This window comes from Balaenoptera borealis, assembly GCF_965194805.1.
Source record: "Balaenoptera borealis genome assembly, chromosome: 7".
NCBI classification, from domain to species: Eukaryota; Metazoa; Chordata; class Mammalia; order Artiodactyla; family Balaenopteridae; genus Balaenoptera; species Balaenoptera borealis.
Genome location: NC_138864.1, coordinates 88,703,467 through 88,725,868, shown reverse-complemented (window position 1 = coordinate 88,725,868; position 22,402 = coordinate 88,703,467). Strand labels below are relative to the sequence as shown.

At 42.3% G+C, this 22,402-nt stretch overlaps 1 protein-coding gene across 4 annotated transcripts in view; it reads left to right on the top strand.

Moving 5' to 3' along the window:
- Positions 1 to 22,402, top strand: part of AOAH (acyloxyacyl hydrolase) — a 178,404-nt gene that overhangs the window by 52,118 nt on the left and 103,884 nt on the right. For 3 of the 4 annotated variants that reach the window (XM_082399520.1, XM_082399517.1, XM_082399519.1), the window contains 3 exons: positions 8,233 to 8,292; positions 13,945 to 14,015; positions 21,632 to 21,692. In XM_082399520.1, coding sequence (XP_082255646.1) covers positions 8,233 to 8,292; positions 13,945 to 14,015; positions 21,632 to 21,692 — 192 coding nt within the window. The remainder of the gene's footprint in view (positions 1 to 8,232; positions 8,293 to 13,944; positions 14,016 to 21,631; positions 21,693 to 22,402) is intronic. The other variant, XM_082399518.1, reaches the window with a different exon arrangement.

The following is a 22,402-nucleotide window of genomic DNA, read 5'->3' as shown; positions in this document are numbered from 1 at the left end:
AAAATGATGAGGGGATATGATGATCCTATTCTCATAATTAAAAAAGTGAAAACTAAATGAGATTCCATCTACCTCTTACGTATTTTGCCTCTGCAAAACTCTCTGAAGTTCATTAGACAAGAAATTATCACAGAAACAGACAGGCTGTAAATATCAGAGACCACTAAATTAAATTGCTCCCTGAAGACTTGAAGGTTTAAAACTCTAACAGAACTTAGAACAGCATTTAACACCATACTTGGATGTATAGTCTGCCATTCAATCATTTCTCCCAGCATTTCAAAGGATTTGACAGACATTCCAAGCCGTATTTTGGTTTAAGTCTATACTTGGAATCTTGGAGAATGTATCTACTCAGACTTATTTAAAGTCTTATTTGGGGGTCATTAAGCTCTTAGCGATCCCAAGAATCTTCAGTGGATAGCACTAACAATTCAAATGTTAAGTTACCCTTGACTTCTGATAAGTAGAAGAAATCAGATAATTCCAAGGAAGGTACTTACTTATACGGTATTCAAATTTGGAAATGTTTCTTGCCTGCTTTTGAGAAGTTAAAAAATAACGACAACCATATATCTCTTGAGAATATGCTTTTTTCCCTTAGCTCAAGAAAAGCTAATGACCCTATTGAATTTGAAAAGTTCTAAAAGATACTTTGAGTTTTAAAATTTTAATCATTGGTCTCTCAGCTTCCGCTCTTGGCCCTTATCTTACCTAATTAATCACCCACATCTGAGCTCAGATCAGAAGTCATTTCTTCTAAGAAGTTTTCCTTGATGCTCCAAGTTAAGTTAGGTCCTCTAGGATTCCTCTTCTTTCATGGCATTCCATGCTTCCAGAACTTATCACAATTGTAATTAAACAGTTGTACAATAAGATAAATAACTGTAAAATTATTATTTAACGTCTGCTCCTTCTGTTAACATGTAAGCTCCATGAAAGCAGATAATCTGGCTGATTTATTTCTCAAGTTCCCTGTGACTTCCCCAAAGCCCAGCACATTTCACTGCGTATAGTAATTGCTCAATAAATATTTGTTCAATGAGCAGTATTGTATAGAGAATAATGGCCTCCCCAAAGCGGTCCACATCCTAGTCCTCAGAATCTGTGAATATTACCTTACATGGCAAAAAAGATTTTGCAAGCATGATTAAGTTAAGGATCTATAGATGGAGAGATTATCCTGAATCATCTGGATGAGCCCAATGTAATCACAAGGGTCCTTATAAGAGAAAGGCAGGAGGATCAGCATGGGAGAAGAAAATGTGACAACAGACGTATTGGTGAGAGTGATGAGGCCATCAGCCAAGGAAAATGTGCAGCTGCTAGAAACCGAAGAGGCAAGAAACAGATTCTCCCCCTGGAAAGTACAGAGGGAACCAGCCCTGCTGACACATGATTTTAGCCTCCTAAGACTCATTTAGGACTTCTGGCCTCCAGAGCTATAAAAGAATAAATTTGTGGGGACTTCCCTGGTGGTCCAGTGGTTAAGACTCTGTGCTTCCACTGCAGAGGGCACGGGTTCGATCTCTGCTCAGGGAACTAAAGATCCCACAGGCCGAGTGGCATGGCCAAAAAAAAAAAGAATAAATTTGTGTTGTTTTTAAGCTACTAAATTTGTGGTAATCTGTTACGGCAACAGTAGGAAACTAAGATGAGGAAATTGATTAATTGTGTAACATAAGGCAAGACTGATCTAGGAACCTGAACGCAAATACAATAACAGTAAAAAATTAGAATAGTATGTTACAAAGAACTTGACCCAAGACAACCCAAGGACTGAACCACACCCACTATCTGACAAACCCAATTATTTGCCAGAAATCATGTGTTTAAAGAGTAGGACAATATCAAATAATAAGAAAAGCCCATGGAGTCCAGCCATGGAGAACTTGGGCACATGCCCAGATACTAGGGAAGAAACTGTCAAAATGAAACAAAATTCATCGTGAAGCCTTGGACAATTCACTTAAACAGTACTGGGTTGTGGACTTCTCAACTATAAAGTAAGGTTAAGAACTGTTCGTTCCTACCTTGCTGAGTAGGTATATGGTATATACAGTGCCTGATAGAGAACTTGACACATAGAAGAACCTCTGTAAGTATGTAGTGATGATGGCAGTGGCGGTGGTTATAGTAAAATCAATGAATAATGTCAGGAAAAGTTGTGGGGTGGGAATAGTGTTATTTAAATTAAGACTTTTTTTTAAAAATAGGTATTTCCTATAGAGAAGGATAAAAGCAGTGTGACTAAATGTACTGATGATACTAATAGCTCCACAATGCAGAATTGGTCCAGGAGAAGGAAAGGAGGAAATTTAGCTAATGGTAAAATATGTATGAAGAAAAGACATTTAGTGATATAAGAGAATGCATTCAAAAGTGGTGGTGTTTTCTGTTACTTTTACAGTTCTTTCTTTCTCTCTCTCTCTTTTTTTTTTGGTCTCCGGAAGAAGAAAATGACATGAACTGACTTCATTTTTTCCCACGTATCTTAAAGTCATAAAGCTGGGAAATGTGGGAACATGAAAATCAAATTGGGCTTTGGTAGAGCTAAACCCTATGTATTGGAAAGTAGCCACTGTAGGTTATGGTGGAATGCACATAAAATAATAAACCAGCAAATTCCAGCCAGACATGCCACTATTTGATAAAAACTTAATGAGCAAAAGCATCATGGGTATATGCTGCTGTGTGCTCTGATGATCAAGCAAAGGGTTGACCTTTCCCCTTTTGTAGACTGCTAGGGAACCGTGTCATGTTGTCCCTGGAATTTTCCAAGTCCTTGAATAAAGAAATGCAATATACATATCCATGGTTCTTTGGGTTATAAGACTCTAGGCTGAGGGCTTATATCTCTGTAAGCCTGTGTGATGGCTTCCTCTGCAATTCACTCATGAGAGTGTTAAATAGACTCTGAAGGGGATTTGAAACTGGAATAAGGAAACATTGCAATCAAAGGGAGAAAATAATGAGAAGCTGAAAAGATTTGACCATAACAAATTGCAGGATCAAATGAGAACTTCCAGAACCAAGCCCCTCATTGTGGATGGAGAATCTGCTTATGCCTCAGATGATTGCTCTCAGTGAGTCAGAAACATCATTACAGCTTCCAGCTAGGAGAGTTTTATATCCAGCTCACAATCTATTCCCCAACTTTCTCTCCAACCACTGATTACAGTTGCACCCTCCATTCTGAAGTTGTAATTTTTCAGAAGATGGAAGTGTGGTCTTCGTACTTTAGAAACAATGGCTTAAACGCTATATAACGGACAGTGAAAAGGTTACCAAGGAGAGAGAGCAATTATCTTCATTTTCACGTTGCTTACAATTTGCCCCCTTTGCCTGTCATTAAGACAAGCAAACAAAATTAGCTTTAACAAATGTCTTTGAGTCCTTCCATCCAATTTTACAGATAGAAAGCAGACACTCAGAGGTTACATAATTTAACCATGCCATCTGCAAGCAGAGCTGGTGGTTCAGGTCTCTGGACTCCAGCACCTTTCCCACCATTGCCACGCTATTTTCCAAGAAGGAAGTATGCCTGAAATTTTAATACAAGCCAGATAATATGACTCATGAGGTCACTAAGGCTCAGGGGAATGGCAAGTGTAGCTCCCATGGAGTGTGGATGACTTAATGCAGAGAATCACACGGTTGGGAAAGAGCTCTGGCTCTGTATGCCAAGCACCTACGCAAATGTGTAGAAATTCATGTAACCCAGGGACAAGCGTAGCTGTAAGCATATGACTGATAATGAAAGGAGAAAGAAATATTCATTCAGCCAGTCATTTCTCTGTAATCATTCATTCTATTCATTCATTTCACAAGTACTTATTAAGTATCTATGTCGTGCCATGAATTATATATTAGGGTTGTAATAGTGAATGACACATAATCCTTCTCATCAAGGGTTTTATAACTTGGAAGAGAAGATTGACAGCAAACTGTGATAAGACTACAATGTAGAAAGTGTTAAGTAATAATTACTATTGTCCCTATTTTATAGATGAGGTAACTGAGTCTTAGAGTGGATACATAACTTGCCCAAAGTCACAGAGCCAATAAGTGACACAGTCCAGGTTCAATTCAGACCTGTTTGACACAAAAATCCTTGCTTTTACTCCCGCTCTGGGAGATGTTAATAGGTGTGCTAGGAAAGAAAATTGTTGTTGTTTTAAGTTTTAAAAGTTTGGGAAATCTGTAAACTAAATGTCCTGCTGGGAGAGCCACAGCACATATTAGCATATTCAAGGGTTTGAGCCACTTTGTGGTAAGAATACTATTTAGAAAGGCATTTCCCAAACATTCAAATGTTTCAGCCAAAGCACACTGCACTGTATTGACAACAATGGGAAAACATGCAGAGAATGTAGTGCGCAGGGGATGCTCCAGAACTCAACACAATGTCCCTCGACTTTTCAGGAGCATTGGTGAATTGGACAGGACACCTTCACAAAGTGGGCCTTCTCAGGTTCTGTGATGTTAAAGAATTGACTTCTGGTACACTCAGGAGTGAAGGAAATAAAGAAAAATCGTATTTTTAGGCATGAGTTTCTACAGGGAATAATTTTTAGTGATGGGTTTCTCTGCTATCAATTATAGCAGCAGTAGATTTGAAAATTACAGAAAGTGCCTTTTGTTCATGTGGTACTTTGACAACAGTGACAGGTTCCACAAAGGAGAAAGCCCCTGGGACGTGAAATGATTTCAGACGTGAGTTTCTTATTGTCAAAGAGCAGGCATTTATGAGGGGTTTTGAGGGTGGGGAGAAGATCTCTGATCTACTCCAGATCTTTTCTAGAAGTTTATTAGGACAGGCTGTTCCTCACCCCCAAAGTTCATGGCGTAAGTTGATTTACAAATGGAGCAAGGTTTGAACGAAGCCATCCCCGTGGACTTGACTGCCCCCTGAAGGCAGTAAGCACATAAATAACTCCAGCAGAAGGCAGACCAGAAGAGTTAAGGGAGAAGGACAAAAGGGCTTTGAGGCCATTTCTGTTAGGTACAAAGACAAATATAGGAAGCTCCGCTGCTTATAATTTTTTATCAGATAGTGGCGTGTTGGGCCTTTGGGTGGAATTTGCTGGTCTATTATTATAGCTGCTTTCCACTGTATCCTACAGTGGCTATTTTTCAATACATAGGATTCAGCTTTACCAAAGCATTTTTTAAAAGCACTTAACGATTTTTTTTTTTTAAATGTTGGTATTAGTGCACTTAAACTGTGGGAGACAGTGGTGCTCTGGTCAAGCCAAGACCAGATAAATCTGCCCTCAGCATTCCAGGGAGGACCCCAAAAGCAGCAATTGTGCCCAGCACTAAAGGGATCAGAAGGCATTTGGTGAAGCCCTTGTCGCTTCTTCTTCTTTTTTTTTTTTTTTGCTTGTCTTTATCCCTCACTAAACATTGATCTCCCCTGAGAACTGAGCTGGATTAAAATCAAATCAGTTATCTCAAGGAGATCCAAGTGGCCTCTCCTAAAAAGACATTGCCAACGCCCTCTCTCTGCTTCATCTCACTTCTGTTTACTGTATTTACTGTACTAGTTCCTGGTGTCTCCCTGCCAGCCCAGAAACTATGGGAAGGCAGGCGTGTCTGTTCACCCCCAGATCTCCAGGGTCCTCACCACATCCCTGAGCTGGGAACAAATCATTTTCTTTTTCAATAAGAAACAGGGAAACATGTATTGAGTTCTTTTTTTAAAAAAGCATGTATTGCTGAATTTGTGCTCATTATTGAATATTTAAAAAACACAGAAAAGAACCAAAAGGAAAAGTTATCAACAACAGTTATTATGGCATATTTCTTTGCAGAATTTTTTTTTTGTATGTGTAAAATCTGATAGCCTGTTTTTTCCTTGCTTAGCACAATATCATAAATGTTTTCTTTTACTTTTATTTCTGTATCTATTGAGCACCTACTATGTAGCAGGAACTGTGCTAGGCCCTGTAGATGCTTGAGATGGACCTTAAAATGCAAAGGGGTATTTCCAAAGCAGAGAAGTAGGAGACCCATAATTAAGGCAGAGGAACTCCACCTTCAATATTGTGGACAATGAACTTTAAGCTAACAAGGGCAGCCAAAAAGGACACCATAATAGAAATTTGCAGCTAGATCTTGTGTCTTATAATGACCCTACCAGAAATACTTACTTGATACAATAGGAAATTTGCCAGGATTTATCAAAATTCCAGAAAAGGACAAAATTGCAGTCAGTAAGGTCAGTTTTTGAATGGGGCCATTTCCTAAGCAGTCTTTCTGTTAAAGACATCGATGTTTTAAAAATGAGGATTGTAATGAACTGTCTTGGCCCTGCTGCCAGCCAATCAGAATGGACCCTGGGTACCATGTTGGATCGAGGTCTGAAGATGCCCACCAGACTGTACCATGACATTGGCCCCTACGTTGACTGATCACAGGGAGGTCTGGGGAGTCCTAAGGAGAGGCTGGATGGCCAAGGCAGTGATGGGGGGCACTCAGGGACTCAGGGACACAACTGCTCACCAACTGGAACAGTAGTGTTTCAATGGTTTAAGAAGCATACACTGTACAAGGGCATCCTGGCCACAAGACCTACCTGGAGAGCAACTTCTTTTCTCAAGTTGCTAACGTGTGCTCTTAGATGTCCGCGGGCCTGCTGCCTCTGACACAAGAGCTGTGGTTTGCCATCCTTTGAACTTGAGCAGGTGGAATATGATTTGGGGCAGACACTAGGGACAGGGGTTCAGAGCCAGCCCATGGGGGGCAAGCTGCAGCTGGCTCTGCCCCCCCCCTCCTTCCTAAAGAAACTCCTGGAAAATTCACTCTAACCCAGGCTCCCACTGAGCAGTCACACCTCCACTCATGCACACACAACGTGGCTGAGGTCTTCAGAACACACGGGGCTTCATGGTGGAGGAAGGCATCTCCCAGGGTGAAGAACACGCAAAATGGTCATGTAGGGACTCAAGTCCTGAACATCCACGAGCAGCAAAGGCCAGCACCTCCCAAGAGGTCTCTCCTGCTGACCAGCCAGCTCCAAGTCCTATCCCAGTACCTGTATTTTCTGCTTAGGTGCAGGGACAACGTTCCCAGTTACCTGGACTGAGAACTATGGCACTCTCCCTGAACCTCAGCTTCCCTACTGATTTGGGTGAGGGGATAGCTGGGGCTGAAAGACAGTTTTCCAATCAAACTACCAATGACTGAGCAGGGGCTATCAGGGTAGGCCTTCGACTAGAGGCCTGACATGATGTCCTGTAATCCTCACAGCACCCTATGAGGTCAGTAGCTATAATTCCCACATTGCAGATAATGAAAATAGGGCTTTCTTATATGTCAAGGAATTCTGGGGATACTGAGGGGCTCAGAATATAACTTGCTAAAGGATTCACAGCTAGTCAGCAGCAGAGCTGGAGTTTGAACACAGGCATGTAAACCATCACCCAAGTTCTATTAGGGTCACACAGGAGACAGCCTGAGGAGGAAGATGGCAGGGTCAGCACATTTGAGGAGGGGGGACAAAAGCTCTGGGAAAGAGTGCTGGGAGCGAATACTTCCCCTCCCCCACCCCCTGACCCAGGTTACTTTTCTCCCAACCCTCCCACAAATACACAGATATGGAGCTCCACAACAAAAGTTATTGGTAATAACTAGCTAACCCTTTATACTTGCAACATAAACTCAGAAGATGCCCTTGGATGCTCTAGAAACGGGGATGTCAAAGCAGGAGAAGAGGAGGTGAACAATAGGTGGAGTCAGCTCGAATGGCAGCTGTCATCTGTTCTTCTGTCCCGCAGCACAAGGCACTCAGGTCGTCTGTCGACAGCCTCCTGCCCTGAGGCTTTCAGATCCAAAAACAAGTTACTGAGTTTAGCACAGCGGGCAGGAAGACAGAGGTTCAGATGGCATCTCTGTCAGACACTGGCTCTGAGATCTTCAGACAGTTTCTTAGCTTTTCTGCATCTTAATTTCCTCATCTGTAAAAAGGTCATATATCTCAGAGTTGCTGTGAAGATTAAATAAGACAACATTTGTGAAGTGCTTAGCGTGGCATCTGGCACAGTGCAAATCCCTTAATAAAGAGAGTTATTAACATGAAATTGCTTTCTTGTGAATTATTTTATCAGAAATTTATGGAATAATTCCTTTATTGCTAGGTTACGAACTTAAAAAAACCTAACTTTGGAAAACACGGTGAAAGGAAAGATGAGACACAAGTTGTAATATTGTCTAACTTCATTTTTATAGGAGACATGGAAATTGACACTAGAGAAGGCAAGACAGATTGTCAAGAAATCCCCAACTCTGGTAAGCAACCAACGGGGAGAATGCCAGCGTTTTCCTCGGCACGTTCACCTCCAAAGGTCAGGGGCTACCCCGGACGCAAACCCACAACACAACACGCCACGGTTGAATTGGGTTTGAGTAGGAATATGAGCCCCTTCCTCTTCTTTCTCCTCTCTTCTCTCTGGGGCAGCGTTTCTCAACTCCGGTTGTGGGCACTGTCCTGGGCATTGTAGGATGTTAGCAGCATTCCCCCCCCCAATAGATGCCAGCACCCCCCCCCCAATAGTCGTGACAGCCAAAAATGTCTCCTGGCATTGCCAAATATCCTCTGGTACTCACTGTTGAGAACTGCTGCCCTCCGGTAGACCATATTGGAGGAGGCTGTATCCTCCTACTCCTCCACTTTCTATATATGTGATGTAAGCTGAGCCTCAGTTTCCCTATCAGTGAGGTAGGGACAATATCAGTGTTCCTTTCTCAAAGCAAGGATGTCAGGACTAAGAGAGCTGATGTGTGTGGGGTGTCTGGTATCATGCCTGGACTTATCAAGCACTCTATATATGCCAGCTAAAATCGTCACCATTATTATTCTTTTCCTCTAATTTTTCCTCTTTGCAATCATAGTTTCATTCAACAGAATGCCTAGTTCAAACCAGTTATCATTAAGTCAAGTATTTGACTTGGGCCCTGGTGGCCAATCAGCCCCAGTTGAAGAGGAAGCAGAAAGGTAAACCTTTAAAGAACAGTGTCTCCCTAATGCTAGCAGTCCTGGCAGGAAGGAAGCATTCATCAGAGATGAGAGGGCATGGCCTTCGTCCTTGGCTTCTCCCTGCTGGCCCTGATTCAATACACTCAAAGTAGTATTGATTTGGCAACATGGAAATAAAGGGGAGGAAAATTCCTCATGGCTTGGTTTGTCAGACTTAGCAAATAAAAACAGAGGATGCCCAATTAAATTTGAATTTCAAATCAATAATGAATAATTATTTAGTATAAGTATGTCCGGTATAATATTTTATTTGGCAACCCTACTTGTGTGGGGCACATGGGTTTTGATGTACAAGGCTGATACATCTTGGATGACAGTATGCAGGCATTTCTGCACAATTGATTAATCAATCACAATGCCTGCATCTCCAATTATTATTTAATTCAGTGAGTAATTAAAGGCCAGCCATAGCTGGTTCAGCTAATCTGCTTAAGTTATTGATTAAGAAACTGAAACATCACATGAAACCCTTTACCATCACCTTCAGAACTCTAAACAGACTGGAGAATAATACCGTTTTTCTCTTATTCTTCTCAACATGCATCTAAAAACTTATTCTCAGGGCATTGTTTACTTCACTAGTACAAACTGCCTTGGCATTAACTCAAAGGCTAATTAGGATTTTACAATTTTTCATTTCTGTCACCAGAATTGTGAGCATAATTCATGGGGCAGGATTCCATTCATGACTTGCGAGAAGCCAAAAAAAAAAAAAAAATCAACTGAACAATTCACCAATTAAAAAAAAAAACTCCTCAAAAACCTCCTCCAATTTATTTACTCTCTAGATTAAAGCTATCAGGGAAAAAATAATCAGGAAATGCAAATAAGCATCTCTGAAAAACTGCTCAGAAGATATTGGCTGCAATTAACTCCATTGTGATGGCTGATGTAACTGCTGACCTAGCCAGAATGCGGAGAGAAATACAGAGTAGGTTGCATGTCATTTCAGCACAGCCTGTCAGATGGAGAATCCAGACTGGGGAAGAATTCAGTGTTACTAAAGGGAATGGAATGTTCCAGAGAAGATCTGCATCTCAAGGAGGTCCCGAGAGGCTCTTCAGGGGGGTCTTCATGGATTTGGCAGAACACTAAACATCTGAGGGTTTAGAACACCTGAGTCATGGCATCAATTTATTTAATTATCACAAAAACTCCTACAAAGTAGATAGCATATTTCTGTTATCAACCCCGTTTTACAGAGGAGAGGACTAAGGATGAGAGGTTAAGTAATTCCCTCACTCCACATAGCTAATAAGTGAGAAACCCATCATTTACATCCAGATTTAGCTTCTTCCAAGTTTCTACCCCTTCCACTATTCCAATAGCTCTCAACCAGAGCTCCTCAGTACTGAATTTCAGGAAGCACCATTCACATCACAGGCTATGTGAATATTAGAATCTTGTAGTGCACAACCTATACTGCTGTACGTGATGGCCCTGATTTCCAACCTACCTACTCAACAGAACCATCTGGAAAGCCTTTAAAAATTGCTGCTGTTCAAACTTGCCCCAAGTAAAATAATCCAAGTTAAATTCAAGTAAGATAATACACAACAATGGTTTAAAAGCACTTCATCACACAGAAATTCAATCTTAAGTTGGCTGTGTACAGAAGAGATGTTATGCTCCCCCTTTGACCCTCTATTTACCCATTCACCTCATGCCATTTATTCAACCCCTGTTTGTTGTTCTGTATTCATGTAACATCCTGGGGTGGGAAAGCTCCAGATGCAAGCAGAAGCTGGTTAAATAGATGGCTAAATAAAGATGCTGCCTGACTCCTGTGCCCAGGGACAGCCCAGATTTGAGACTTTCATTTTAGATGGGATTACATGCAGTCAGATGTGATGTTTTAAATCCATTGCTGAGTTAATAACAGCCCACATTCTGCCTCTGTCTAGTAAGGTTTGAATTGAAAGGAAGGGGCTGTCAAATGTGCAAGTGAGGACCTCAGCACTGTTGCTCTGTGTCCATCTAAGTTCCCTTTGCAGGTTTGTAAGAAGAGGTTAGTCCTTCCCATACTGTGCGATGAAAAGGCTGCATGATCACACAGAATGAATTCTGGGGGTCCCTGGACAAGTTGCATCATCTGTTGCCCACATCCTAGATCTAATTTGTGCACAATGAATGTCAAAGACAGCTGCAGCCTTCAGGCTGAATTTTGACAGTGAACAGCTGTGCAATTATAACGTCTTATTCCATTGTACCCCTTGTATAGTAATTATCAGGCTGTCATATAAATTTTTTGATGTATTGGTTATCATCAGTGTTAAAATCTACATTGCCATTACGTTAATTAGACCAAGACCTTCAGACTAAAGTAAATATTAAAAGAAGTAGCTCACACATTCAAATGCAGTCTGACTCTGGTTCTTAGAATGTGTCTCTTTCCAAATTGCCACCAATGTTGTGGTATAATTGCACTCTGGTGTTTATTTTACAGTGTATCTACACTGCTCATCTCACTCAGTTACCAGGTCTCTAACCACCCCTCCTTTGCACCACCATCCTCCTCCTCCCACCTCACGTCTGTGGTTCCCAACCAGGGGCAATGTTGTCCTCCCTCCTCCTCTCCTGGAAACGTTGGCAACATCTGGAGACATTTGGGGGCTGCTGGCATATAGTGGCTAGATGCCAGATATTCTGCTAAACATCCTACAATGCACAGGACAGCCCACAACAAAGAATTATTCAGGGCCAAATGGCAGTAGTGCTGAGGTTAGAAACCCCGGGATCACGTCTCAGATCCTTATCTGCCAACAGGTCTCTCTGTCCCATATTGCTTCCTCGAGGCCTTCATGTCACCTGCAGAGATATCTTTCCAAAATACAAATGTGATCCCTCTGCTTAAGACCTTCCAGGATTCCCCACTGTCCTCAAGATAGCGTGTAGTGCAGTGTCCTAGGCTTGTCCTAATGTCTCCCTCCTTCCACGGTTCACCGTGTTCTCCCAGTTCCTTATACTCCAGCCAGGTTGAAATGTTTGGCGGTCCCCCAAGACGCCAGCCCTGCTCACGTGCCCACAGCACTGCGAGGGTGCTCCCTCTACCAGCGGCCGTGCTTTGCCAGCTTTGGCGTGTACTCCAGCCACCTGGGACCTTGTTAAACTGCAGATTCTGATTCAGCAGGTCAACTGAATCTGGGGCCAGAGACTTTAGTCCTGAAAGTTCCCAGATGGCCTCAGTGCTCCTGGTTTGTGATCACGCTTTCATCAGCTAGAACCTAGAGCAGTGCTTCTCAAACCTCAGTGAGCACCAGAATGAATGGGAGGCTGTGAAAACACAGATTCCTGGGACCTACCCCAGACTTTCCAATTTACTAGACTTGGGGGGAGCCCCTGAATTACATTTGTAACAAGTCTGCAAGCTGCACTTGGAGTTGAAAAGCATAGAGCATCTGTCTCTTCCTTCCCACCTGCCTCCTATCTGATTTCTGGGTCCTTGCCTGCCTCCTCCTCCAGTTCCCAGAAAGCCATATTCATGCCTGGACCACCACAGACGTCACAGAGCATGCTAAGAGCTGGGCTATTCACCCCGATGCTCCGCTAGACAGTAAGCTGCATGACAACAAGGACAGTCTTTTCTGTCTCCAAATCTTGCATGCTAATCAGCGTTGTTCCTCATCCTAGAAAGTTGGGCAAGCATCCTGAAGATCGTTAAAAACCTCATTTGTAACCAGAAAAGGTTACCTGTTCACCTTTGTTAGCGTCAAAGTATTACCAACGCTGTTAATACCACTCACAGCCATCTGAAGGACTTTCTGGGCTAGAGGGAATCACTACAGGTTTCCCCGCTATCCAAAAGTAGAGCATTCCTATGAAGTCTTTCCTCAGGCAAAGAAGCAATTACCTTAGGACACATCTTGCTAACAGATGCACAAGATAAATTGAGATCAAGCACAGAGGCTCACAGACACAGTTCAAAGCTATGGTGGCCTGATGCTGAGATGCTCAGTGTCGTTTCTGGGGAAGGAGCTGGGCAGTGCCCTTCTCACTGTTCAGGGTGCTCGATGCCTCTCCACTGGCTCCTGCAGAACAAACAATGAATGTTATTTTTGCTTTTTGCATTTTTTTTTTGTGAGAGCAAAAAACTTCTTTGGATTTCTTTCAGTTTGTGAGTAAGTAGTAACCTAGGTCTTTCATAGATGCAAAGTGGTGTGAAGCAAACTTTTGAAAAGCGAACTATCTCTCCCTTTGTTGATAAATGCTGGTTCCTTACTTTTTCTACCCTGTTGATTTTTTCTTTTGTCTGAGAAAAGCATCAAGGGAACTGCAATCTTTCTAAAATCATTACTTAGTAAAAAGCCAGGGCTTTTAATTTATCCCACAGCTAGAGTCTTTTGGAAACTGCTGTCTGAAATCCCGTTGTTCAGGAAGCTTTGAGGGGCTTCATCTACACACCCCTCCTTCCCCTACCCCGCCTCCCCCAGGGAAGGGACCTTCCTTCTTCCTTCTTCCTAAGCCAGTGTCTCTCCTGTTAGTCTTTATTTTATCTCATAACAGGAAGGAATTATTTTATTTGAAAACAGTCTTTATTTTCAAATCCTTTTTTAAAGCCACTGAGAACAGGGAGGAGAGGAACGTTGTCTGAGTAGAATGGACCAAGGTGGGCCAGACCCTTTTGGGAAGAGGAGGAAAAGAGATGAAGGTGGGAGTAGCTGAGGGAGAAGGGGAAGCCTTCAGGCGGAGGAGCCAGCATGAACAAAGGCACACCGGTGGAATGAATATGGAGCGTGGAAACAGGAACAAGAGGTAAATTTAGTTAAGTAAAATGGCCCAGATTCCGGAGAAAGAAGAGTCCAGAAATCCAAACTGTGGAGCCAAGAGGAGAGGAAGGGCCTTTAGAAGTTGGAAAATCATCCCTTGAACTAAACAGCTCTTTCTGTTTTTGTTTTTCTCTCCAGGCATATTCCAGAAGTGGTTCTGATATTTGTTCACTCCCATTTTTGGCCAAGATCTGTCAGAGGATTAAATCGTACGTATACAAGTTCTCCTTCCTAAGCACTGGCAGGGGATAGCATCTTTGGTTGTCCCTGTTTTCTAATGACTAAAATGATCTTCAAGTTAAAAGGCATCTTTCTGAAGGTGAAAGTGTTTCTTGCTCATGACTTGTACAGAAACTGGAAGACAAATTAGCTCAGAACAAATCATTTTGGAAATATACTGAATACCAGCATCTTTGAACCTCCAACCTGACTTACTTCCCCGGACGGAAATGCAGCCTGCCTGCCAGTGAGATTGTGAGAGTGGCTCAGTGCATGCTCGCGCCGCACCTGGGGACAGGACACCTCCTCCTTGCTGTGTAAGATATACAGACAAGGCTGGCCACCTGTTATGGCAGGGACTCTTTGAGCATCTTTAGAGCAAGGCACTCACAAGGCTGGAAAAGGACCATATTTTCACAGAGCCCAACCTATTACCTAGAAAATCTAGCTCTGCTATGTATGAACAGGATTCCTAATACAGAGACACTGTCCAAAGTTCCCAAGTCCTCCTGTCTCCGTTTAAAAGCCCGTGCTCCCTCCAGCGGCACTCTGAGTCTGAGGTTATGCTGGGTGTTATAGTAATCACTGTCCAAAACATTAAAGGATGCAACAGTCCTGAGAGGCACGTTGGACTAAGAGGCAAAATAGCATAGGTCCACCTTCCACTCGGCTGCTTCCCGTGTGACTGTGGCAGACGCAGCTGCCAGGTAGTGTATGGCACTGTTCCGGGGTCCAGATGCTGAACTTTCAAGGCACTTCTGCACTGAGTTCTCACAATTCCATGAAGTAGGGATTGTCATTATTTCCATTTCGCAGAGAAGGAAACTGAGTCTTACAGAAGTAACTCCTCCCAGCCATGAGGACCCAAGATACACCCCCAGGTATACTGGACCCCACTTGTTCTTTGGAAACATCCACTTTCTTGACTCTTGTGCAATGCTGCCTCTTGAGCCAACTTTGAAGACTTGAGCCACTTAATGTCTCTGAGTTTCAGTTTCCCCACGTCTAAACTCAAGCTATAGACCCATTTGGAAAGTTTTAAAAATGCAGACTCCTTGGCCTGAGACCTGGTGGGACAGCGTGGCATGTTCCTAGGTTCCTGGTTGACTGTGTCCTCCCTAGCGCGCTCACATACTATTTCAGGAGCCAGACCACAGATGCTACATGTACAGATGATGCTTTAATGACTCAAAATAATGTTCCTTCACTGTGAGACATTCACAGAGACCACTCCGTCTGCCCTGGCCCCTGTTGCTTGTATTCTCACTCTCCCATAGGCCGTTCCTATCACTTGAGTGCATTCTGGTCCAGCCTGGCTCTCATGGTGAGGAGTTAGAGGGAAGAACTCCCCAGGGGTGAGAGTCAGGCTGAACATCTGGACTGAGAGGCTGTATTGGTTTCCCAAGGCTTCTGTAATAAAATACCACAAGCTAGGTGGCTTGAAACAACGTAAATGTATTGTCTCCCAGTTCTGGAGGCTGGAAGTCGGAAAGCAAGATGTTGGCCAGATCCCTCTGAGATTCCCTCGGGGACTCTGGGTCGAATCCTTCCTTGCCTCTTAGCTTCTGGGGGTGCCCGTCCATCCTTGGCAACCCTGGGCTTGCAGCTGTGTCATTCCAGTCTCTGCTTCCCTCTTCTTATATAGCCATCTTCCCTGTGTGTCTGTTTTTCCTTTTGCAACCAGTCATATTGGATTAGGGTCCACACTTATGGCCTCCTCTTAACTCAATAACATCTGCAAAGACCCTTTTTCCAAGTAAGTTCACATTCACAGGGAGCAGGGGTTAGAACTTCAACATATCTTTTTGGTGAACACGGTTCAACCCACAATAGAGGCACTTTTCCTACGTTCCTCCATCCTTCATCTCATGAGCTTCATGGACGCTAAACGCATTGAACATCCCCCGTCTGCTTTGAAAGTATCTCAGGAGAGGAGGCGGCTGTGCATCTGACCCACATTCAGAGCCTCTTAGGGATCCAAGAGTTTTAAAACTTTTCCTGGTTCATCTGCCCACATAAGCTCCTGCAAGCCAACTGTGCAAAGTGCGGACCTGGATCCTGGAACAGTCATCAATCCCGCTTTTCATGAATAGAAGTGGAGGCAGAGACCCTCAGGACATGAGGAGTAGAGGGGAAATATCGGACATGAAAGAAAGTGCGGGGGGCTAAGATGCAGCCAGGTCCCAAGCCCCCGACCGTTTCATCATGTTAGCTCTTGTTGAATCGAGACCCCTGTCTCCTCCTTGCTGAAAGCACCATTGCATTTTCTGTGTCAAACCAAACGTGGGCCCTCAGGGCCTAAAACGGCAACTCTTCAATTGAACCTCCTTTGAAAACCTGAATTCAAGAGCATCTGTGGCCAGGGATTTTCCTGGCCCAATTTCAAAGGGAAATTTTTTCATGAAAAAGCAAAAGCAGTATGTTTTTCTTCTTTCTAAAAATCACTGTGCTTCTAGTATAATTCGTACCAAGTCACTAATTATTCAGTGCTGCGTGGTTTATAAAGCACATTTAAATGCAGCCTCGTTTATTCTTTAAAACAACCTGTGGCTCAGTAATAATAATGACAAGTAAAAGTTATCTGATACTGTCTCTGCACCAGGAACTCTTATAAATGCAACCCTGTTAGACAGACAACAGTTTTTTGGTCCCCTTTTTAAAGATGTAAAGCCGTGTGTCCAAGGTCACAGAGCTAGTCATGGATAAATATGATGTTTGAACCCAGCAGCCTGGTTATAAAGGTCAGGCTCAGAGCCACAGCATTGCCTGTCCCTTGACTCGGAGCCTCACTTTCAGATGAGCAAGTCGGTTCTAGTTTATTTAATGCTTGACCCACTAGCACAGTCAGCAGGTGGTAGAGACAAAGACCTATGTGTCTTCTGTTACATAATCCTTCCCTAAAATCCCCTCCAGTAAGAATGCCTTTCTGGCTCTGTGCCTCTCTTGTCCCCATCCTGTTTGGTCTAATGCCTTCAAAATGCAATGGAGGTGTCTCCACCCGTGGGAAGTTTTCCAGCTCGCAGCCTAGCTTCGGTCGCTTGGCCAGCCTCCTCCGTACTCCACGCTCACTGGTGCCTTCTCCTGCACCCTCTTCTTCTCTGGCTGCTTCCCCATCAGTCTCCCACACCCACCGACAGCTCTTGGAGAGCGGGGATACCATTTCTTGGTAAACTTTCTATCCCTGCGTTCCTACCACAGTGCTTAGTTTTAGTAGAGACTCTGCAGAAACAAGGGAATCAATAAAGAAAAAGCACTGCTTTATTAGAAAAACAAATGTTTAGGATACCAGGCTACTACCATGGGGCAACCAAGTTTTTGGTTGTTGTTTTGTTTTGATCAGAATTCACAGTGCCTATATACTGCCTATTTTCTTTTCTTTTTTTTTTTTTAATTTTTTTTTTAAACTTTGGGTTTGTTTGTTTGTTTATTTATTTATTTATTTATTTATTTATTTATTTATTTATTTATGGCTGTGTTGGGTCTTCGTTTCTGTGCGAGGGCTTTCTCCAGTTGCGACGAGCGGGGGCCACTCTTCATCGCGGTGCGCGGGCCTCTCACTATTGCGGCCTCTCTTGTTGCGGAGCACAGGCTCCAGACGCGCAGGCTCAGTAATTGTGGCTCACAGGCCTAGTTGCTCCGCGGCATGTGGGATCCTCCCAGACCAGGGCTCGAACCCGTGTCCCCTGCATTGGCAGGCAGATTCTCAACCACTGCGCCACCAGGGAAGCCCTACTGCCTATTTTCTATTGTAGCAGTGGTAGGACAGGAGGGTCCCCTCTTCATAATTTATTCTTTCTATTGAATTTCCAAATGCATGAACCCACATATGTATTATTTCACGTAAATTCACACAGACTATCTTTTTCTACGTTAACTGTGCTTTTAATTCATCATTCTTTGCTTTTTTTCATTTGTTCCTACTTGCCCCTGCCCTGCTCTTTCCACCCACATCGTCCCTGTCCCCACCACAAGGTGAGCCGTGTAAACACGTCAGGATGTGTCCTTCCATGGTTTTCTCTGCTCTCATTTTATCTTACAGGGATGCACGTAACACACCCACACGCATGTGAAACAGAGTCACGCTGGTCCTGGGACTCAAATATGAGGCAGATACACATGGAAACTTTATTCCCCCTAGTTTTCTTTTGTTGTAATGCCCCAGTTTCATGACATAATTTTAGGCACTTTACACTTGAATAGCTCACCATTATGTAACGAATGCCATTCAGCTGCGATCACAATTGCTCCCTGGGTCAAGCCTGCTAGCCCAACCCCAGACAGTCATAAGGCAGGAGCAGCAAGCAGGTGATTAGCTGCACCAGCCAACGTGGTAACTGGGGTTCTAGGTATTTTCACCGTAAGTTTCTCTGCCTTAGACAGCTTTGCTGCCACAAATATTTTTGCCACGTAACTAATTAGCCATGATTTTGCTGTAAGGGATAAAACAATGAAAAATAAAAGAGAGACATTAAGAAGGACATCATGAAACATGAAAAATGAATTACAAAATTAAAGAGACTTTATTGCTAAATACAAAATATCTGAATATATTTAAAGTGTGTGTATATTTCATGGCAATACTGCGCAAATGACTGATCCTATTTAGTGACTTGTACATAAGCACTTGTCTTCCAGGTCTTTCAATCTTAGTATTTTACACACTGTTTTTTCTTGTTGATTCTTCTCCTCATTTGGCATCACACTTTTTCTTTTTTGCTAAGATTTCTTCCTCCGTTAGGAGAGGTATCAGTTTCCAAATACTAGGATGCATGTTTATACCTAAGCTTTGTATTGCGTTGTGAAAGCCTCTACACTGTTGTGTGTTCTTGGCATCTTGTAACATGTCTGTTGATAAACATTCCAAAGTTCTATGGGAAATGCGAGTTCAAATCTGCAACTTTCAGGCCCTCAACCTCTTTCTCCTCCATTGTAGTGTGCTTCAAAATCAGAAACCAGCTCTTGGGGCAAATCATCATCTGTCATGATTTTTGTATGATATATATCAAAACAAACTATCAACCAGTCATTTTATGGCAAAATTGTCTTATGGCCAATTAGTTATGCAGTGAAAATGTTTACAGCAAAAATGCTTGCTGCAAAGGTGCTTACAGTAAAAATACCTAAAAATAATGGACACGCCTAACTGGACAGAACATTGTGTGGCTGGGAACCTGAAAATCTGAAGAGAGTCCATGGATTGGATTCGAGATGTCTCCAGAAACTAAAATGTCATAAGAGCAGACACCTGATTCCTGTTTGCCCAATCCTAGAAACCATCCTTGGAATAACTGTTAGCATTGCACATAATAATGAAATGAGCTAATATTTTGTGAGTACTTATCACATGCTTGGCACAGGTCTTCCTTGCTTCACATGTAACAACACTATTAGTCTTTGCAACAGCCCTAGGAAGCAGGTACTGACACTGGCCCTGTTTACAAATGAGGTAACAGATATACAAACAGATTAAATAATTTGCCCAAAGTTACATACCAAGTAGACGGCAGACCTGGGATTCAAATCCAAGGAGTCTAATTTCAGAACCTAGAGCTATGTTAAGGGGCTTCCCATACTTTTCCTTCCCACTAAAACACCCACACCCATCACCCAATTACTTGCTTTGAAAATGCTTTCTCATCCTTTAGCTTTCACCTTAAGATCACCTCCCTCCCTGTATAGAGTTAGAAATGTTTTCCCTCTGGGTGCACAACCCTCTTATAGAATTTTCTCCATAGCACTGTGGTTATCTGTTGATGCCTTGTTTTCCCTCACCCATCATTAAGCTCTTCTAGCATAGGAAATGTATCTTATATTTAGCCCTAATATCTCATATGATTCCTGGCACATGCAAGGACTTCAAAAATGGCTGTGGAATGAATGAATGAATGAATGAATGAATATTTCAGCATACAACCAGATACCTGTAAGGATACACAAGGTATCAAGTTTAGATACAATTTTGCAGAAGTAATAGTAGTGAAAGTCAACAATGCTTTATCCAAAACAGAGCCAGATGTGATTTGGAATTCAGAATTTCCCAGATTTTAAGAAAGTAACATACGGTGCATATACCACAACTCACCTAACACTCCCAGCACCTCCTAATCAAACAAATTTATATATCAGCAATGAAATATATGGATAGTCACACTAAATAGGGTATAGCTTATGAATTGCCTTAGACCAGTTTGGGTGAAGTTTTGCCACCAAATGTGTTAGCTGCAAAGTTGAAAATAAGAAACAAGTCTTGGTGTTCAGACCTGTTTGGATTTTGGGGCTATGAATAAGGGATTGTGGAGTTTATGTAAATTGCAATTTATGTGACTTATGATGACCAATCTACCCTCTCGTGTCTAGAATGTATGGTTTTGGTTCGTCACTTTGAGCCTTTAAAATAAGCAGGTAAAGGTTAATTTAATGAACTAACTTTCTAATTCTAGAGACAACTCATTGTTCCTTCCTTCAAGGACAAACTCTCATCCCCGAGATGGCAAAGGTGGAAAGGGGTAGCTTTGTCATCCTCAGTGAGACCCTTCACCCAGAACCTTTTCTCACACTGAAAATATGGCTCTTTGGGTCTGTTCGTCCTCTCTCTCTCCATCTCCCTCTCCCTCTGTGTCTTTCCTCCTTTTCTCATCTAGAAACATAAAATATCTATCCAAGAGGTCAAATATGTACATGGGAGAAAATACCTAGTCTTACAGGAGATGTCATCTCCCAAGAGGTCTATTAATGTGGTCTTGTGGTGGGTCCGCCACCTCAGAGCTCATAAGCCAGGCTCCACACCACCAATTAGGCACCATGCTGGCTCTGGCTGAATTCACATGACTTGAGACTCTCAGAACTGCTGAGAAGCTCTTGATTCAAAAGACCATTTACTAAATCCTATAAAGGGTCGTGTTACTCCCTCTATATTCTAGGCTCCAAGAATAACCTCACCCTGCCATATGACAGCACTTCCCTGCTACTCTGTAAGTGATTTTCCTAGAGGGCAACAGTGTTTGCCTTTGGAAGCTGGGAGAAGTCTGGTAGTGAGATCTCAGGGGAAATCCTCACTCAGCGGAGGTATCCATGGTTTTGACATGAATTGCTTGGTCATCAATCACATCAGAGCCCTTGGTTCCCCAGGCTCTTGAATGGGAGTGACAACTAAATTATCAGATTCTCAGAATAAGTGGTTTAAAAGAGGAGAATCTTAAGAAAAGAGTTCCATCACAGAATGTGTAAAATGTGTAAAATCTGTAGTACTGAGCTCGTTGACTGGACCAAAAATGTAGGTTCTTTCCTGAGGACCTCAACAGCCATATCCCATGCCCTCTAAAACTTGAGTTCATTATATTTTACCTCCCCATATAGGCCAACTAAAAAGTCAGAGAGAAAATAGTTCTGTTGAGTGGAGAGCAGGGATGAGCAAAGTTTGGCTGGTACTCTTCATTTTATTTTTATTTTATTTTTAAAATTTTTATTTAGGTCCTTAATTTTATTTTTAGAATGGAGTTCTGTCACATAAACTCAACACAGCCATATCTAAAAATGTCTCTATTTGTTTTCACAAACACCATTTGTTTTTTCTTAGCTCACCAGGTGTTTTGTTTTTTTCTTCTAGGGCTATACAAAATTCTTTACCATTCAAAGATGTAGATTCAGACAAATACAGTGTTTTCCCAGTAAGTACCGTTAAGACTAACCAGATGTTTGCTAAATATTGCGTCGCTTCCTATAAATTTCTTTCCTTTAATAAGACAAGATTGAATGCCATTTGAATGTATTATTAATTTGATAATACACCATTTTACGATGTTTACAGACTTTTTGGTATCTTACTAATACATGAACCATCAAAGTGGATCTTAGTCCTAGACTGTTTTCGTTTCCTGATGCCATTCCCAGCTGGAATTCTCCATGGGGATAACAGTTATCTTGAAATGTGTTGGGAATTATTTTCAAAATTCTTAAACGTATTTTAACTTACTTTTTTAAAGTGTGTGTGTGTGTTTATGTCTGTGTACGCATGTTAGATTTAGAACAGTTAGGATGTCAGAATGTTCTCTGCGAAATTCAGCAAGCAAGCAACAGATGTCACAAACTCTCCAAAGTAGGTGGGATCTCAAATACTCTACCTGGGAATGTGAGAAATAAAAACATTGTTTGACATTATCATGACTCTTGATTCTTTCAAATCAGACATGTCAAAAATATAATAAATCCACACAACTAACCAGTTTGGCTAGAGGTTTTTTAAATTATCCAGCAAAATGATTAATCACTGGACCAAATAAACCAATTGTTTTGGAGACTTTGATAGAGAAAGCTCAGGGAGTTGGATGGTCCTGCTCTTTGTGGAAGTGCACATAGACACATACACATGAACACACAT